The 16,773-nt window shown below is 54.8% G+C and overlaps 7 protein-coding genes across 7 annotated transcripts; 3 read left to right on the top strand and 4 right to left on the bottom strand.

The window, feature by feature from the left end:
- Positions 1 to 1,243: 1,243 nt before the first annotated feature.
- A1O3_06261 (uncharacterized protein) lies at positions 1,244 to 2,953 on the top strand (the record flags this gene model as incomplete). The annotated part of the gene is made up of 1 exon (XM_007736381.1): positions 1,244 to 2,953. The coding sequence occupies one exon, from the start codon at positions 1,244 to 1,246 to the stop codon at positions 2,951 to 2,953; it is 1,710 nt and encodes a 569-aa protein (XP_007734571.1).
- An 800-nt stretch (positions 2,954 to 3,753) lies between these two features.
- On the bottom strand, positions 3,754 to 4,367 carry A1O3_06260 (osomolarity two-component system, phosphorelay intermediate protein YPD1; the record flags this gene model as incomplete). Its single annotated transcript, XM_007736380.1, has 3 exons — positions 3,754 to 4,009; positions 4,120 to 4,271; positions 4,356 to 4,367. The coding sequence occupies 3 exons, from the start codon at positions 4,365 to 4,367 to the stop codon at positions 3,754 to 3,756; spliced, it is 420 nt and encodes a 139-aa protein (XP_007734570.1).
- Positions 4,368 to 7,706: 3,339 nt separating this feature from the next.
- Positions 7,707 to 9,161, bottom strand: A1O3_06259 (aspartate aminotransferase; the record flags this gene model as incomplete). The annotated part of the gene is made up of 3 exons (XM_007736379.1): positions 7,707 to 7,868; positions 7,967 to 8,895; positions 8,960 to 9,161. The coding sequence occupies 3 exons, from the start codon at positions 9,159 to 9,161 to the stop codon at positions 7,707 to 7,709; spliced, it is 1,293 nt and encodes a 430-aa protein (XP_007734569.1).
- A 543-nt stretch (positions 9,162 to 9,704) lies between these two features.
- A1O3_06258 (uncharacterized protein) lies at positions 9,705 to 10,556 on the top strand (the record flags this gene model as incomplete). Its single annotated transcript, XM_007736378.1, has 1 exon — positions 9,705 to 10,556. The coding sequence occupies one exon, from the start codon at positions 9,705 to 9,707 to the stop codon at positions 10,554 to 10,556; it is 852 nt and encodes a 283-aa protein (XP_007734568.1).
- A 701-nt stretch (positions 10,557 to 11,257) lies between these two features.
- Positions 11,258 to 12,009, bottom strand: A1O3_06257 (uncharacterized protein; the record flags this gene model as incomplete). Its single annotated transcript, XM_007736377.1, has 2 exons — positions 11,258 to 11,619; positions 11,790 to 12,009. 2 exons carry the CDS (start codon positions 12,007 to 12,009, stop codon positions 11,258 to 11,260), a joined length of 582 nt encoding a protein of 193 aa, XP_007734567.1.
- Positions 12,010 to 12,586: 577 nt separating this feature from the next.
- On the top strand, positions 12,587 to 14,150 carry A1O3_06256 (uncharacterized protein; the record flags this gene model as incomplete). Its single annotated transcript, XM_007736376.1, has 3 exons — positions 12,587 to 12,711; positions 12,777 to 13,332; positions 13,389 to 14,150. 3 exons carry the CDS (start codon positions 12,587 to 12,589, stop codon positions 14,148 to 14,150), a joined length of 1,443 nt encoding a protein of 480 aa, XP_007734566.1.
- A 215-nt stretch (positions 14,151 to 14,365) lies between these two features.
- On the bottom strand, positions 14,366 to 16,345 carry A1O3_06255 (uncharacterized protein; the record flags this gene model as incomplete). Its single annotated transcript, XM_007736375.1, has 1 exon — positions 14,366 to 16,345. One exon carries the CDS (start codon positions 16,343 to 16,345, stop codon positions 14,366 to 14,368), a length of 1,980 nt encoding a protein of 659 aa, XP_007734565.1.
- Between the last annotated feature and the right edge of the window lie 428 nt (positions 16,346 to 16,773).

Raw genomic sequence — 16,773 nt, 5'->3', positions numbered from 1 at the left:
CTCATTGTCGTTCCATTGTGCTTGCTGCTTGCTGCGCTGGAGCCCGTGCAAACCGTAGGGGGTTGCAGCCTTGCGTGCGCTGACAACCAACACATGCAAATTCACCACGCAGTGCAGCCCAGTTCACCCATCGCCATGGCGATGAGTTGGACTGATCCCAAAGCAGGCGTGAACGCAAAGAGCAAAGATCAAAGAGCAAGAGGCATGTTTGTGTCAAAACAACCTGCCTTGCGTGTGTGCCAGCATACACTTTATCTCTCTTTTCTGCTGCCGTCTCCTCTCTTCTTTTCTTGTTCCTTCCCACTCCCCAGCCACGCTCCGTCAGCCCTTCTCCTGGTCCTCCGACCAACCGTGCAAAGACCGAGCTCCTTTCTTCAAGCTGGTGTCTCTGCTCGTGTTCTTCTGTACCTCCAGTCTTGAATCTGCTGCGCAGGCATAGACCACCTTCAAGGTAACGGTAATGGTAATGGCAATGACTCCACCACGGTCGCAGGCACGGCATCGGCATCGCAGCGCCTCCCCCGAACAAGGCCAATTTCACGATTCTGTCGCTGAGCAAGTCCGCACCGCTATGCGAGAAACACCGGAACTGGAACTGGACGCCCAACTTGTGGCAAGCAGTCCAGCAGGACCTCCGGGAACAGCTGCTCACCAGGATCTTACCTCAGATCATACCTCGGATTCGTTCAGCTCGTCCAACTCATCTGCCACTGCTCCATTCCAGGATCTGGAAGACGAAGACGACGATGAACACTCCGAGCCAGAACACCGCATCGTCAACAGCGGAGATGATCATGATCACCAAGGCCTCGACGGCGAAATATCAGACGCAGGTGCAGAAGTAGCTACAGAAACCCTGGTTGGAGATGAGAACGACAGCGACAGCGACTCCGACTCCGACTCCGGGGAAACCCTGTACTTCACACCGAACCAGTCGCCCACAGATGTCGAGTTCCCAGCCGTGGATCAGGATCAGAATCCCCAAACTCAACCAGAACCGCGACCTGTGCTGGCGTTGTCCGGACTTGAGATCCAACCATCGATTCAAGTGCCGTCTTCCCCAGCAGCTTGGGATTCGGATTCGGATTCAAACACGAGCGGTGAAGCCTCGTCGGCAGTTGGTGCGTGGCTGTCTCGGTCGCAGTCACAGTCACAGTCGCAGTCACAGTCACAGTCGCAGTCGCAGTCGCAGCCGCAGCCTTGCACCAACTCAGACCCAGCCGCAGCGACCAATTCACCAACAATGACTAGGGAGCCCGCCGTGGAGACAAAGGAAGGTCAAGTGCTGGACAATGGCGGCAGTGAAGTGCTTTCACCAGGTCAACAAGGAGCAACACTGCCTCGAGCACATGTCGGCGCAGGCGTCGCGCATTCACTGACAACGCGTAAATATAAAGATGCAGATTTTCTTCCTTCTGCACCATCGACACCAAAACAACTTACACATCGTGGCCCGTCGACCCCATCAATTCCCAGCCATTTGCATCCGCTGCTGACTCCAGTACATCTTCATACATCGGCAGCATCTTCTCCACAATCCGCTGACTTGTCTTCTTCGGCCTCTCCCACTGTTTCGCCCTTTGTGACCACCATCGCGAATCACCCACATCCACATTCACACTCACACCCAGACGCAGAGGAACAGCGCACCCAAGATCGAGCAACCGCCATGTCTCCAGCACAGGACTCGCAGCAGGCTGGACCTGGAACTGCAACCCCGGCTAGATCAGATCGAGAGATTGGCACGGGCATGCTGAACGGAACTCCCACAGGGACTGGGCAAGAGACTGGACAAGGGACTGCATCAGCGCCTGCACCAGCACCAGCACCAGCACCACTGAACCCCCGTGCCGAGTTGACAGAGGAACAAGTGCGAGCGCTGATGATGATGGACGAGGATTTCGACCCCATCCCGACTGAATACCGTGGCGGATTCTCAGGGTACTCGAATATCGTCCCGGGCCGGCCAAATGCACAAGCACAACGACAGCCTGAGAGTAACGGCTTCCCCCCTTTTCACGGCGTTGCCGCTGCGCCAAACGCTGGCCAGAACAATGAACCAGGAGACAGCCACAGCCCCTTCGCCAGGTATCCCAACCCAGCAAGAATGAGTACCATGGGAGCCATGGGGATGTCACCGGCTGAACACGGTTTCATGCCCTACCCAGCCATGCCGGGCCCGAACTTTGGATACGAGTATGGCTTTCGTGCGAGCATAAATTTGAGTGATGGCAACAACGGCTATGCACCACCGCAGACGCCTCCTATCTTTCCCGCTCCTACTCCCGCTCCTAATCCTTGGCTCGCTCCTCCGTTCATAAGCCCGACCCACCCCGGTCACGGCGCTCACGGTGCCTTATTGTCTCCTCATGGACATGCGCATGCGCATCCAGGTCCACCACGCTCACATCCTTATGGGTATGGTTTCGGACCAGTAAGAGGAGGAGGAGGAGCAGCAACACCCAGCTTCAGCCCGGGCATGGGAGGAAGCAACCACGCCAGTCCAGTGAGAGGCAACTTGGCCGTGACTCAATCTCCGAGCACCCAGCATCGTCCAGGTCAAGGTCCAGGTCAAGGCCCAAGTCCCCGTCGAGGAAACTATCACGCCCGAGCCAACTCCCACTCGTCCCTCCCGCAGGGCGCCCGCTGCGTTCATGCCGACAACTACCCTTCTGCACCCAGAGGTTTTGGCACAGCTCGAGGTGCAGCTCAGAGCCCAGCGACAGGTCGGGGCGGGGCCCATGCCATGCGTCAACCTCCTTCACATCAACATACCCGCAGCGGGCAATTTTTTCGCACCAGTCTGTATGGACCACGTCTTGTGCGGGAGGCACACCAACACTCTGAGGTTGGTCGAGCTAGGGCTAATACTCTTGGTGGATTGGCGTTGAATGGACATGGACATGACGCTGAGGACAAAGCCGTGAACGGCAACGGCGACGACAAAGCGTGAGCTATCAGCAGTGACTGCCACTGTCTAAGACCGATCAGTGTGGCGTGAGCCGGGGTGGAGGATAAGCGGCCGGGGCAGTGCCACAACGATGATTATCACCTGACTATCGTCTGACGAGAAGTGGCTGACGAGAGAGAGGGTCGTCGATTCGGTCGTCGGGAGAGCGCCCCTGTTAGAGTTAGAAGATTGCTAGCGGTGTGAATTAGAAATCAAAGAAATCCCAAAGTGACAGTCCGCTTCGGTATAGGAGCTAATAAGGACAAACGACCTGTATGAGTACGTCAACATTGACTAGCAAGGCATCATGGCAGCCCACAGCAGCTGGCTGGTTCGGTGAACGGGCAAGATTGCAATTGTAAGCAGTCAGCAGTCAGCAGTCAGCAGTCAGCAGTCCCAACATCTAAAGGCAAAGGCAGATATGCATGTGAGCTTGACGGTGTACGCTATTATCAGCAGCTGAAAAGAAATCACCACAGGTGTTGTTGGACATGGTATTAATTTCGTTCCCGAGCCATTGGTGATCATGCAAGAGAATCTGTACTGTCAGTCCCGTCCTCCCCCATGGAGCGCATCAAGTTTCCATTCATTCGTCTAACATCGCGTGGAAAGAAATCGAATCTTTGAGTGAAGCGTTCAACCATGCTAGCTCATGCAATCGGATATCTGCTGGAAAAGTGTCGTAATCAGCCCGAGAATGTCGCTCACCCGACATCATAGCGCCCCCCCTTGATACAAAGCGTACTTTTATCAAAACTCGTGTCGTGTCGTGTGAATGAAGGCGCAGTGGCCAGTCAACTAGGCTAGGCGTCGGCGTAGAACTGCTTCATAAGGCCGTTGACAACTTCATAGGCCCGCTTAGCTTCAGCAATGCTCTCGCCGATTAGTCGAAGGCACTTCTCTTCGTCAGGCTCGTCGGATTCGCCAGTCTCGTTCTTTTTGTGTCCATAGTGCTGGATCTTCTCGCATTCGTCCTTAACCTTGGTAAAGCCCAGCGTTGCAGAGGATCCTTTGAGGAAATGGCCTAAACTTGAGAGTTCTTCCAGGTTCTTGTCCTTCCTGTGAGGGCATACGGTCAGAACATCCGTCTGTACATTGTAGCAACCACCCCGAAGGCCTGCGAATGTTTGCGCCGAGAAAAGCGGTGGAAGATGAAGCGGCTGACTCACATGGCAGCATCCATCTTGCTAAATGTCTGTTCTGCCTGCTCAAGGAACCCAAACACTATTGACTTGCTGAATTCACGCTCTTCTTCTTCATCCATATCGAGGATCTGTTCAAAGGCGGCTTTGTCGACATTATCGCCGAATTCAAAATCTCCCTATGGTAAGAAGCAGGGTTAGTAAATGTCGTCTGGTTCGGGCATACACCCGAGTGCAGCATCCTCCGGTTCTGAGCCACTCACCTCTTCAGACATTCTGTATGCGTCGTGGGGACTGTGCAAGCTCTCGGGAGGAGACAGTTGCTGTGTCACAGCTTTGCAGGTAGGTCAAACAGTCCGAAACCTTACGGACCAAGACGAGAGACCAGAGGGTAGAGTATGGGCGCAGTGTCCAAGGTAAGGACAGGGACAGTCTGTCGGCAACGGCAACGGGTTCCTGCCTGTCATCATTTTGTTGTTAGCATTACGACAAGGAGCTGAGCATTGAACTGACCTGACACCAAGGTCTGACTCTCTCAGGAACTGGTGTCAAAGACGGGATTGATTACCCACCTCTAAGCCGACTAGTGTATGCTGGTCTCGCTGAGCAGAGAGTCGACTGTGCGAGGAGGATTGTGTCAAGACCAATCACCCAGCGTGAAATGTGAAATGCAGCTTTGCGCCAGTGCTTGTAGAAAGAAAACAACAATGTCGCCAAGCGGAGGTTTTTTGGGTTGAGATGGAAGAGACTCTGGCGGCGTGCAGAGCAGAGCAGCGGCGGCGCAGTCTGCAGTCTGTTAACCTGCCCCTACTAAATCACTAGTAGTAGACCCTGCCCCGAAGCAGGAAGTGACGTACGGCGACGTCGATGTCGAGCCGCTGATCGTCGCTGACTGCCACCGACTACGACCGATGTACTTCTCCCACTGCACTCTTCCACCCACCCCTCGTTTGGGGCCAGCTCTTGATGGTCACGAGGGACAATACTAATGTCCTGTGGTCCATGACCGATTCACACCACAAGCAGCATCCTGGTCGACACCCTTCCACTGGCTTTTTGAGGCTGAAGCGCTCGAATGATATCAGGAACAAGCTCCCCGGCGGGGCCCCTAAGTCCACGGCCTGTAGGCTGTCTTTGGTGAAAACCCACAGCTTAGAGGCCCGTCACTGATGCGCAACTAGGGTTGCCGAGGGGTAAACAGACCCTAATCCTCGTCGTCTCGCAGGGTCCCTGCCTCCAAGTCGGCTCGCCCGGCTCGTCCCAACTGTGTTATTATAATAGTGGTCAGCAATGTGCGTTTCCTTCTGCGAGCGAGCCAGCCTAAGATCTTCCTGCGCTGTTGCAGATCAACCTGAGGTGTCCGCCTAAGAGCTCTTCGTCCTCCAGTTGACTGGGCGGGGCTAAGGTCTCACGCGAATCGATCGTGGCGAACCCATTATTGCTCAGAGTGGTACGCGGGACCAGGAGCAGGGACCCCTTTAGCCGTTGGACGGACAAAACCAATTCTGCCGGAATCGCCTCGAAACGGCAAGAGACATAATAGATACCAAATCAGGCTGAAGACATATCCTACAGTCATACCAGCTGACACCGAGAAAGAAGAGATGCTCAGAATCTTTCCTGCGAGGAAGCCCTCAACATGTGGGTGCTAAACCCAGCAGCAGCTCCGCCATTATTGGCGATGTGTTCTTCCCCATAGGTTCCCAATCAGCTGCTGCCGCCACTACTACCTGCCATCTGTCTCTCTGGTACATTAAGCTTACCACTGCACTCCGTATGGAGTTACTCTGGTACAGGATGGTTCGCCGCGTGGGGTCTACAGGGTGGACAAGCATGAAGGAATTTGGGTTCACCTGGGCATGGCTCCCCAATCACACTAGGGACTTGAATTGACGATTATAAAGCCCGAAGGAAAAAAAATCTTTAGTGGGCAGTTAGTTGGGTCTCTCTGATGCCTCAAACTCGCCCACAGGCCCCCTGCAGGCTGCAGCAGCATGCCTAGACACAAATCACGGTGCTAATTACTGTGCCAGCAGTTCAACTTGCATGCTTGGGTCCATCCGCGATAGAGTCCCTACACCCTTCTCCAGAGGCTACGGGCCAGATCGACATCAATAGTCTCTGAAATGGGAAGCCGGTGCAGTGTTTGCAGCCTCTAAACAATCTCCTGTGATGACCTCTCCACTATATGTGGCTTGTGGCATTGGGGTCGAAGGGTGCAACATCCTGCAGTACCGGTAGGAGGAAGCAGACTAGAGGACACTGAGAGTTCCTGCCCTTGGCATCTGACAGAGAGACCTTGAGGCTGACACCGCCCTTGTACCACGTCCACTGTCGGGGCCCGAGGTTGAAACATACGAGCTGCGCGATGACGTTGTCAAGCAGATCCTGGTGTGCTCGTTGTGAAACAAGCAGGAAATGACAGCTCTTGATCAAACAACAGGCAATGGTGATATAGAGCTGCTGATGGAAGACCCTGTCAAAGCCTGCACACCTGGACAGTCTTCGGCGGCGCCGGCAAACTGCAAGAGGACGATGGAGACGGACGAAAGCCTCGGAGGGTCACCAAACGCCCAGCAGCAAATGATGTCAACCGGCATCAGGCGCGAGGTCCGCGACCACCTCCCACAGGTGGCTTGCCTACCTGCCAGGATGGCGACGCGAAAAAGGATGTCCGTCTATCCGTACGGAGTACAGATACACAAACACCATTACGGCTATCACTAACTCCATCCTCTGTACACCTCTCGCCAGTCGGCGCACCCTTTTACTAATCCAGCCATTCGCCCGGTCATCCTGGAACGGTAGAGACAAAAACTACGGACAGACGGTCACCAGATTCGGAGCAACCTCACCAAGAGAGCAAAAGGTTGATGACTACGCCCTTGATCTCTACTACAGCTTTCCGAGGATGATCTGGCCCACCGCCGTGCCCGAAGTTTCTTCCCCCCATCAATGAAGGACGAGGTACGAGTCCCCTAGATAGAAGCGACTCGCTATCATATGGTACATATGTCCTCCTTTCTCAATCCTGTAGGGACAGTCCATTTTGCCGGAGTGTGGGCCTGCACAAACCTCATGTTGCGTGCGACCCGTGAGAAAGGGACTAATACCAGTGCGGGTGACGGCTTCGTTAGATCCAACTTGCCCACATGGCCTTGGGAGGCCAGAGATACCCGCATGGCCCTTGTTCTCTAGCGCGGCATGGCAACAGACGATGGCACATCTCTTGCAGAGACTGTCGGGGAAAGAAGCTACCATCGCCATCTGTGGGCGAGATTACGCTCTCTATTTTGTGATCTAGCTCTAGGTAGGTTCGCGAAAGCCACCTTGAAGACAAGGCTCCTAAGGCCCTTATCATGCACCCATCCCACTCCTCTCATATGACAGAAGCTCCCTGCAAGTTCGAAAAGCATTTTCCCGCCTGGCTATTGAAACGTGTCGCAAAAAGGCCTTGCCGGATCCCGCTACCCAAGACAGGCATCGAATAAAAGCAAGTCCCGTTCCACATGGCCGACAGCTGCTTTTCTTGCGGTATCGGCCCCCCCTCACTGCCTGACCTGATTCTCTTTGGTCACTGGGTTCCCCACTTCATGGTGCTCCTCCTGGATTCCCTATCCCTTGACTTTGTAGATCGCCTCGGCAAGTCTCTTGACGTTTCCGGTAGTGATGCCGGCTACAGAAATACGCCCGTCCTTTGTTGCGTAGACAGAATGTTCTTTGGCCAAGACGTCCATTTGGTCAGGTGTCAAGCCGGTGTACGCGAACATGCCGATCTAGAGACATGAAAAGTACATGATCAGCACTCAGTTCCTCTTGTAGTACAACAACCAAGCCGGCCAGCCAGAGAGTATTAGATAGAAAGATAACTTACCTGGTTGGTGATGTGGTCCCAGTTGTGCTTTGAGCCGAGCTCCTCCAGGTTCTTCTTCAATAGAGCTCTCATCTTGATGATGCGATCGGCCATACCCTTGACTTCACCGAGCCACTGCTTGTGGAGCTGAGGATCATTGAGGATCTCGCTAGCAACGCGGGCACCGTGGACCGGAGGGTTCGAGTACAGGGGACGGACGAGGATCTTGATCTGCGAGTCGACACGCTTCTTCTCCTCGGCGGACTCGGTGACAACGCTGAAGGCACCCACACGCTCGCCGTACAGACCCATGTTCTTGGCAAACGACTGGGCCAGCACCAGACCATGACCTTGCTCGATGAACAGACGCACCGGGTATGCGTCCTTGTCGGTATCGCCGGATGCAAAGCCTTGATAAGCCATGTCAAAAAAGGGGTAGTGGCCCTTCTCCTTGAAGAGGTCGCTGATCTGACGCCATTGTTCGGGGGTCGGATCAATCCCGGTAGGGTTATGGGCGCAGGCATGCAGAAGAACAATGGAGCCTGAGGGCGCTGCTTTGAGATCTGCAACCAGTCCCTCGAAATCCAATCCGATGGTGTCCTTGTTGTAATACTTATACTGCTTGACCTCGAGCCCGGAGTCGGAGAAGACGGCCTTGTGATTTGCCCACGACGGGGTAGGGATGTAGATCGTCTTCGCGCCCGGGTAGAAACGTTGCAGGAATGCACCTCCTATCCTCAGAGCACCGGTTCCGGAGATGGACTGGGTAATGGCGATACGGTCTTCTTTCAAGGGTTTCGAGTCTGGTCCGTAGGCGAGCAGGGCGGCGGCTTTGGTGAAGGACGGGACACCTGTGATGCCGGCATATTCTTTGTCCAGGCCAGACTCCACGACCTTGTCTTCGGCGGTTTTCACACTGGGGAGGACGTAGGGTTTGCCGTTGTCGTCGCCTGCGTCGAGAGTCAGTGTGCGTCTTCACAGAGACTAAGAGTTTGCGCAGGGCCAGTGACTCACGATATGCGCCGACACCCAGGTTGATCTTCTCGGGAAACGAGTCCTTCTTGAACGCCTCGGTGATGCCCAAGATGGCATCAGGAGGACCTTCCTTGACATTGGCCCATGTCGATGCGTAGGCGATGCGAATTGCCTGTGTCTGTGTCTGTGCTGATCGTTGTCGGATGGCCGAGCGAGCAACTGGTCGTAGGGCGGAGAACATGGTGATTTGAAATTACAAAGGAGAGCTAGCTACCTTCTTGACACGGTGAATGAATGAGAGAGAGAGAGAAGGACAAGTCAGAGGAGGATGAGCCAACAAGACAAGTGTGCAGATTGCAGATGGAAGAACCTTGTTGAATTCCGACACAGCAGCAGGGGGATGGGATGGATAGCCGGCTGCGGTAATTTAATTCTTGGAGTCACGATGTATCTAACCTATCTCGGTAATTTTTGGGGTATTGGCTGGTATTGGCTGGTATTGGATGGTATTGGCGGACGAAAACCAAATGCCGCTTTAACTTGGCCTCGGCGTGAGCCTCCCTGAAATTCCGAGCTACACTTGCCCGGCAACGTCACAGCAATTGCAATACATGTTGTTCTATGAGGCCAGAAGGCGTCCCCCATGCGTCTTTTTCCTGCGACTTCGCGCCGTCAATGACGTCCCAATCTTTGTCGGTAGGATCTCAGCCACCTGCTGGTGCTGCTAGAAGCACAGCCGTACAAGGGGTCAAGGAGTCTGTCACGAGGAAGGACTGACCCAAGCATGAGCACCCCAGGCTCAGGTATTTTTGAGCGAGCCTTCTTTGTGCCTCCGCTACAGGACTTAGCCGGCGCTGCATTGAGAATGGATCCGCTATTAATTACTTGCGCCGCCCTGGCCTTTGTTGCCACCATCAAGCAGACATGCGAGGTGTTGAAGAAGCTGCGTTGCGCCGTCAAGGAGATTCGGGAGATCCAGGAGCTGGTCGAGGACGGTTCCCAAGCAGGCGTTGTCCCAGAACAAGTCGAGACGTTGCTGAAAGGCTGCTCCGCATCAACCAACGACTTCAAACTCACAGAAACGGCTACCGCACTTACTCCCATCATCGACCGTCTTCGCCAGTGCCTGTCATCCATCAACTCGGCGACTAATGAGATTGTGGCCGAGCAGAACTACCTTAGCAATGCATCGAGCGCGTCCAACCAGCTTCTTCTAACAGGCGCTTCTATGCCCTGGAGCTCTTCGGGAGAAGATACTGTGGCCAAAGTCACCAAAAGATCAATCACAGGCACAGTTACCTGCGCACAGGGGGCCCGGAGGCGGCCGTCTTGCTCCAGCTTCTGCCCGTGCTCATGTCATGCTGTCACGACTATAACCACAGGAGAGAAGTCCCGTCAGGCGATTGATTTCACGGCGCTGAGCTTCATTACTCCAGAAGCTGTGTGCGGGACTTGTAGCGAGACACGCTGCCGGAAGCGGAGCTCCCCGATGCTTCGCATGGAATACACCTTCCCTCCTTGGTTGCTCATGGCATGGGTGTCCGCCACGATCAAGCTCAGTCTGAAAGGTAGAGACTTCGTGTACGGCATCTCGGCGGTGTTCGGATTCTGCCCCAGTCTTCGCATTCGCGATTGAGAGCGATCTTTAGGCGGTCCGGAAGCTTTTCGATGCGGGACAGGCTCCGCTATACGATGTCGATGCCAGCACACGCACCTCGTTGCTTGTCGTAAGTCCGAACTGGGGTGTTCGGTGTTCGGTCGTTGATCTGATGCTGACGCTGACACCGACCCAGTATGCTACTGACCGGCAATGGTGGCGGACGCTCCTCATGCTACTGTACTGTCAAGCTTGAATGTAATGTACCCGGCGCTAATTAGTCCATTATGCACGAACGGGCGAAGATGCACGTTCAGCCATTCTGATCAAGGCCTAGGAAGTCCCTCATATGTCCAGCTTGTCTGCTAGCTTGATGTCTTAAAGGCTCTGATGCAGCCTTGGGGAAGCACGCCCGTGCTTCTGCCCAGTTCAATCCTGTAATTTAAAGTTCAGGCCCGTTGGGCGACTCCTCTCCGAAGCGCAGGTGACCCCAATCCCTCTAGGGCGTGTCTGGCGACTGTCCGGGCACCCAAGCTGCCTGAAATACTCATGATGGCGGGAAGAGTGATAAGCTCGCCTTTTTCTACGGCCTGGGATAGCAAATCAGCGCCGCGGGTCTCCATAGCCAGAACTTTGGTTCGGTGGCCTAGGTCGTGTCTATCTAGACCACGGACGACACCTGACAACAAACCGCCACCGCCGACGCTGCAGACCACCACGTTCAGTGTTGCGGCATCCGCCTATTCCTGGAGCTGACGGACGACTTCATCAATCATTGTAAAGTGCCCGTCCCAGATATCTTCGTGGTCGAAGGGATGCACGTAGACGGCGTTAATGCCTAGTTCTCTTGCCCTTGGCATCAGGATGTCTTTCAAGTGAGCATCAGCCTCGGCCCAAGAGTTGCCTTCCTGGATGACGGTGGAAGCTCCAGCCTGGAGAATTTTGGCGATCATGTACTCTGACGTGCTGAGCGGAACCACGAGAGTAAACTTGCAGCCCAGTGATCTGGCCTCGTGGACACACACCCGAGTCCAGCATTCCCACCAGAGGAGGAAAAGAAGTGTGTCGGGGAGGGATCGCCCGGTGAGGACCGGAGAAGTGCCTGCAAGCAGAAGTTGCGCGATGCCACGAGATTAAAATGAGCCGGAAGGCTGTAGGAATTCAAGCTTCAGGAAAGTGTTGCTATGGCAGAGGGTTAGCACCCGCTCCCGGTTGCTCCAGACGGTGGAACACTTACTAGCCAGTAGCTTTGGACAAGGTGTCTGATCGAACGAGCGGAGATTCCCTCCATGGCGGACGGATGTTGGGGCCAGCCGAGCCCATGGTCAAGTTTGTGGAGTAGATGCTGGACTCGGAGGGAATGGAAGAAGGCTTGCGAAGAGAAGCAAGCAGCGCGTGTGTCGGGATCTTTAAGAGGCAGGTGCACTGTGGTGGGAGCAGTCCAAAATCCCAATTGAGGGATGATCTGGAACTGAGCTCGACCGGTGAGCATCGGGCCACCTGGGTGACTGGTAGTATGGGTGCATTGCAGCCACAGCCCGGTTGAAGTGAAGCAGACGCCTAACAGAGGCTGGAAATTACAGGCACTGGTCAATAAGCACGGCTAGTACCTACAGATAGTAGATACAGAGTAAAATGTGAGTGAGGTGCAGTGCCGGTCGGTGGCGGGGGAGCGCAGGCGGCTCTAAGAAGCGGAACGGCCCGTGGGATCGACACGCTTGATGACACGTTAGTGGTTTAGGTATGTGTATCCGTACGGACTCCGTACCCATCACCTTAGTACCTTAGGTCAGGTAGGTGCCTCAGGTACCTAATATTGGTGACACCAGGTGAGTTACCTTATGTACTGTACATAAGGTACTCCGTAAGGTACTAGGAAGACATATCATGTCCCCCAGTCTGACCTCTGATGCACACACACACACCCTCTCTGGTCCCTTGATCACACGCCATACACCACAGTGTACGCATAGAGGACAAAATACTCCTTACACACATTCGCCTGACCCAACAACCTTACTTGACCCTCGTGTCGAGCGGGTATTACTAGCAATCGCAAAGACTGAACCATGATCTCGACCATTCTATCCAGCCTCTTCGCCCCCCTCTTCCCCGGGCGGCCTAGTCGAAACAAGCCTGACATAAAACACGTGGCCATCATTGGTGCTGGCGCCGCGGGCATCGCTACAGCAAAGTAAGCGCAGTTCCATCCGGCTCACATGGTGACATGGTGAACGGGTCCTCACTCACCTTCAACAGATACGTCCAAGCAGAGCGGCACTTTTCCACCATCACCTTGTTCGAGAGGCGTGACAAAACAGGAGGTATATGGAACAGGGACAGCCCGCACTCAACCACCTCCTGCTCTTTCGCCAACGCTTGTTCTGACAATGCATCCTGCAAATACCCCTCCCCCATCTACGACGGCCTCGAGTCCAATATTCCCAGCCCGGTGATGCAGTACTCGGACTACCCTTTTGTGAACAAAACTCCACTGCTCCCCCGCCACCATGAAGTCCTCCAGTACCTACGCGACTATGCCAGCGACGTACAAGATCACATAAGCTTCAACAGTGAGGTCATTGCGGTCTCCCCTTCATCCCCTTCGGCCCGCTCCAAGTGGACTTTGACCATCCGGCATGTCGACTCTGGAATCCAACATGAAGAGCAGTACGATGCTGTTGTAGTGGCCACCGGCCGCTACGACCATCCGTTTGTCCCCGAAATCCCAGGTCTCGAAGAATGGAAGCAACAGCACCCAGACACAATCATCCATTCCAAGTTCTACCGCAACCCAAGCGCGTTCATCGACAAGGTGAGCCCTCCCATTGCCAGCCCCCCGCAGCGCATCAATACACTGATCCTTCACAGAAAGTCCTCCTGGTAGGCTACTCAGCGTCCGGCGTCGACATCGGCGCGCAGATTGACCGGGTCTGCGCACGTCCGCTCCTCGTCTCTATCAAAGACTGGACGCCGGAAGCTGCCCAGAAGCAAGCTCGGCGCTCCGAATGCATCCTCCCGGAGATTGACGAATTCCTCGCTGCCGAGCGCACCGTCCGCTTCAAAGGCGGCCACCTCGAGCACGACGTCGACTATGTGGTGCTCTGCACCGGATACGTCTTCCAGTACCCCTTCCTAACCTCCATCCCGGGCGCCGCCAGTGGCGAGTGCAACAAAGACACCTACCAGCACATCTTCTATGTCCCCGACCCCACCATCGCCTTTAACCTCGTGCCGCTGCGCGTCATCGCCTTCCCCTTCAGTGAGGCGCAGGCCGCCGCCATCGTCCGCGTCTGGTCCGGTCGCCTGCCGCTGCCAGAGCTGAGTGAGATGCGTGAATGGCAGCAGCGTGTGCGCGAGCAGCGCGGAGCGGGCAAGCGGTTCCATCGCATGAGCTACCCGGTCGATGTGGACTATATGAATGAGCTGCACGATTGGTGCGCCACCGCCGGGAAGCGGGAGGGCCTGGAGAATGGCGGCGAGGGCAAGGTGCCGCCATACTGGGGCGAGAGGGAGCGCTGGTTGAGGCAGCAAGTACATGCGATTGCGAAAGCGACGCAGGATAAGGGTGATGAGCGGTATAATGTCTACACGCTGCAGGATGTAGGATTCCTGTATAAGGACACCAGCTAATGACGCCGCAGGGATCCACGATGCTGGATCTGTTTGTGCCTAGGTGTGAAGGATATCATCTGGTTCCGTCTGGTTGCGTTGAACTAGGCAGCTGCTGCGAAGGTACTGGTACTCCGTACTGGTAGACAATATATGCCACGCACTGGTCCACCTAGCTAGAGGACTGGAGCTGGTCGGTGTTACACCAACGGCTTTCTGGTCATCGTCACACCCCATCAAGCCAACCGCACGCCGGCCTGCTTGTTCTTCTTGCCCATGGTGCCCTGGGCGTTGCTCATGCCCCTCAACTGGCTACTGTCCAGAATGCTGGCCGCCTCTCTCTTTTTCTCTTCGGCGATCTTCTTGAGGTGCTTCTCTGTCTTCAACTTGCCGCTGCCTTTGCCGTGGAACTGGTGACTGAGATGTTTAAACGCCTCCTTCTGATTCATCATCCGGCCGTCATCGTCCACGTACTTGATCTGAACGTCCGGCTTGTACTCGCGATTGAAGGCGGCGGCGGCCTGGATCGAACTGTGGTGTTCGCGAAGCGTGTTCTGCCATCGGGCATGCTCCTCCCGTTCCTTGACAGACATGCCCGTCATCTTTCCAGACTGTCTATCACGCTCACGTTGCATCCGAGCCAACCTCTCGTTCTCGGCCTCTTGCAACCGTTGTTCGATGATGAACGTCTGCCGCGCCTTGTAGAGTTCCGTCTTCTCTGAGGCGTCAGTCTCCTTGAGGATCCCACGTTGCCGAAGGAGACTAAGTGCCGCTCCTACACCTTGGTCGAGCGTCTTCTCCTCATCCAGGCCCATGTGGGAGACTTCGGGGGTGACGGTAGATCGTTCACGCTTGAGTCTGTCCAGGAGCTCTTGTTCATTCTCAACCCCGCTGTATGCTTCTCCCATCGGGTGGTCTTGTTGGTCCTCAGCCGGCGTATGCGCCTCATCGTGTTCGACTGACTGCTTGACCGTCCTTGTCGCTTCCTCTTCCCTTGGCCGCGAGGACAAGTTGTCCAGAAACACAGTGGTATCATCAAGGACGAGGCCTCCAGCAGTCTCTTCTTCCGTTTCTGCCCGCACCCTCTCATCTTCTGCTTTCAGTTGCTTGATGATGTCTTCGGGCTTGCGTTTCTGTTTTTTCAAAACCGCCACACGGTTTCTAGCAAGCGCATTGGCCAAGTCATCGTCATCGTGGAAATGATCTTCCGTAGTTCGAACCTTGGGAGGTGCAGGCCTGCCCGTATCGAGCTCCATAGCATCAGGATCAGTCTCGTTCCGAGAAGGGAAGATATCGTCGTCGTCAACATCGGCAATCCTCTGTCTCTTGGATGCCTTCTTGGTCTTCTTCGGTTTCTTGATTTTGATCTCCATATAGTCCGAGACTGGTTCGGCTTTCAAAATGTCGAGACTGACGGTATTCTTCAAAACATCTCCAATTTGCTGACGCTTAGCATCTCGCTCCTCCAAGGTTGCACCCTGTCCGTCCAATGTAAATGCCTTGCGTTTTCTCTCGTCGTACTGCGACAGGAGACCCTTCTCCGAATCATCATTGACATCATACGCCGTCTTCTTCTTTTTGAGATTCAGCTTTTCCTCGAGCTTTTCCTTGGCAACGAGATCTGCATTTTCAAGGATGTCCTCCTGGTCGCTCTGGTCACCGGTGGCGATCTCCGTATCCTTCAAGGTCAAGATTTGCTCGGATTCGCCGTTTTCGAACTCGCCGATTTCATGGGCAACCTGCACGCCGGCGAGATCTTTGGAGGAATAATCCAGCGCAGCCTCTCTTTCTCGTTCTGCCAGCTCCCGGGCTAGTCGCTCTGCTCGCTCACGCTCGATTTGTGCTTGTCTCTTTTTCTGGGTTTTCAACCACGTCTTCGCGTCCAAATCAGCTCCATCATCCACATCACCTAATCCTTTGCCTTCGAGCTTGGCTTGTCTGGCGGCGGCATCTCGGGCCTTTTGGATCTGCTGTTTGCGTTTCTCCCGCTCGATGCGTTTTCTTTCGTCCTCACGCAACTGGTTCCAGTTCTCATACCCGGCGGCCTCGCGCGTCTCCAGGGTCGATGCGGGCTCTTGGTCGCTGTCGTCGCTTGTAGAATGTTCTTTGAATGTTGGTCCCTCAGAGGTTGGTGGAGGCTGTCCACTTACGTTAAGCAATGGTAAGCCCAGGCTCTTGCGGAGCTTATTCATCTGCTCGATGTCGGTGGCCGCCATGACGACAGCAGACAGTCCGACGACGCGGGATGGTTAGATGGTACTCGAGCGGACGACGGATATTGGGACGAGGCAACCGAGGATGGATGGACCGCAGGCAAAATCTTAAGGTTCGCTCGAGATCCCCGTTAACTAAAAGTTGCCATGAGGTCACGTGCAACCCCCCGGTCTTGCCGCTTTTGACTGTTGTATTTCGTGCGGGTTAAAATAAATAATTATAAGGGTATTTGGTAGCCTCAGCCTGAAACGGAACTTGGCGCGGGATGATGCCCGAAGTGGGTTAATAGTTCATGGATTGGCGACTTCATCTGTCACAGGCAAGTCCCCTGTCCTCGACAGCCCGGTCTGGTAACAACGTACAATCGACTCTGTTACACGTCTCGCAAGAGGATCATCACGCGAGGTGTGAACCGCTTCTTCTTTCTATC

Source organism: Capronia epimyces (genome assembly GCF_000585565.1).
Source record: "Capronia epimyces CBS 606.96 chromosome Unknown aczIQ-supercont1.5, whole genome shotgun sequence".
In the NCBI taxonomy this organism is placed as follows: domain Eukaryota; kingdom Fungi; phylum Ascomycota; class Eurotiomycetes; order Chaetothyriales; family Herpotrichiellaceae; genus Capronia; species Capronia epimyces.
Note: the sequence above shows the minus strand (reverse complement) of the source record. Positions and strands in the feature narration are given on the sequence as shown.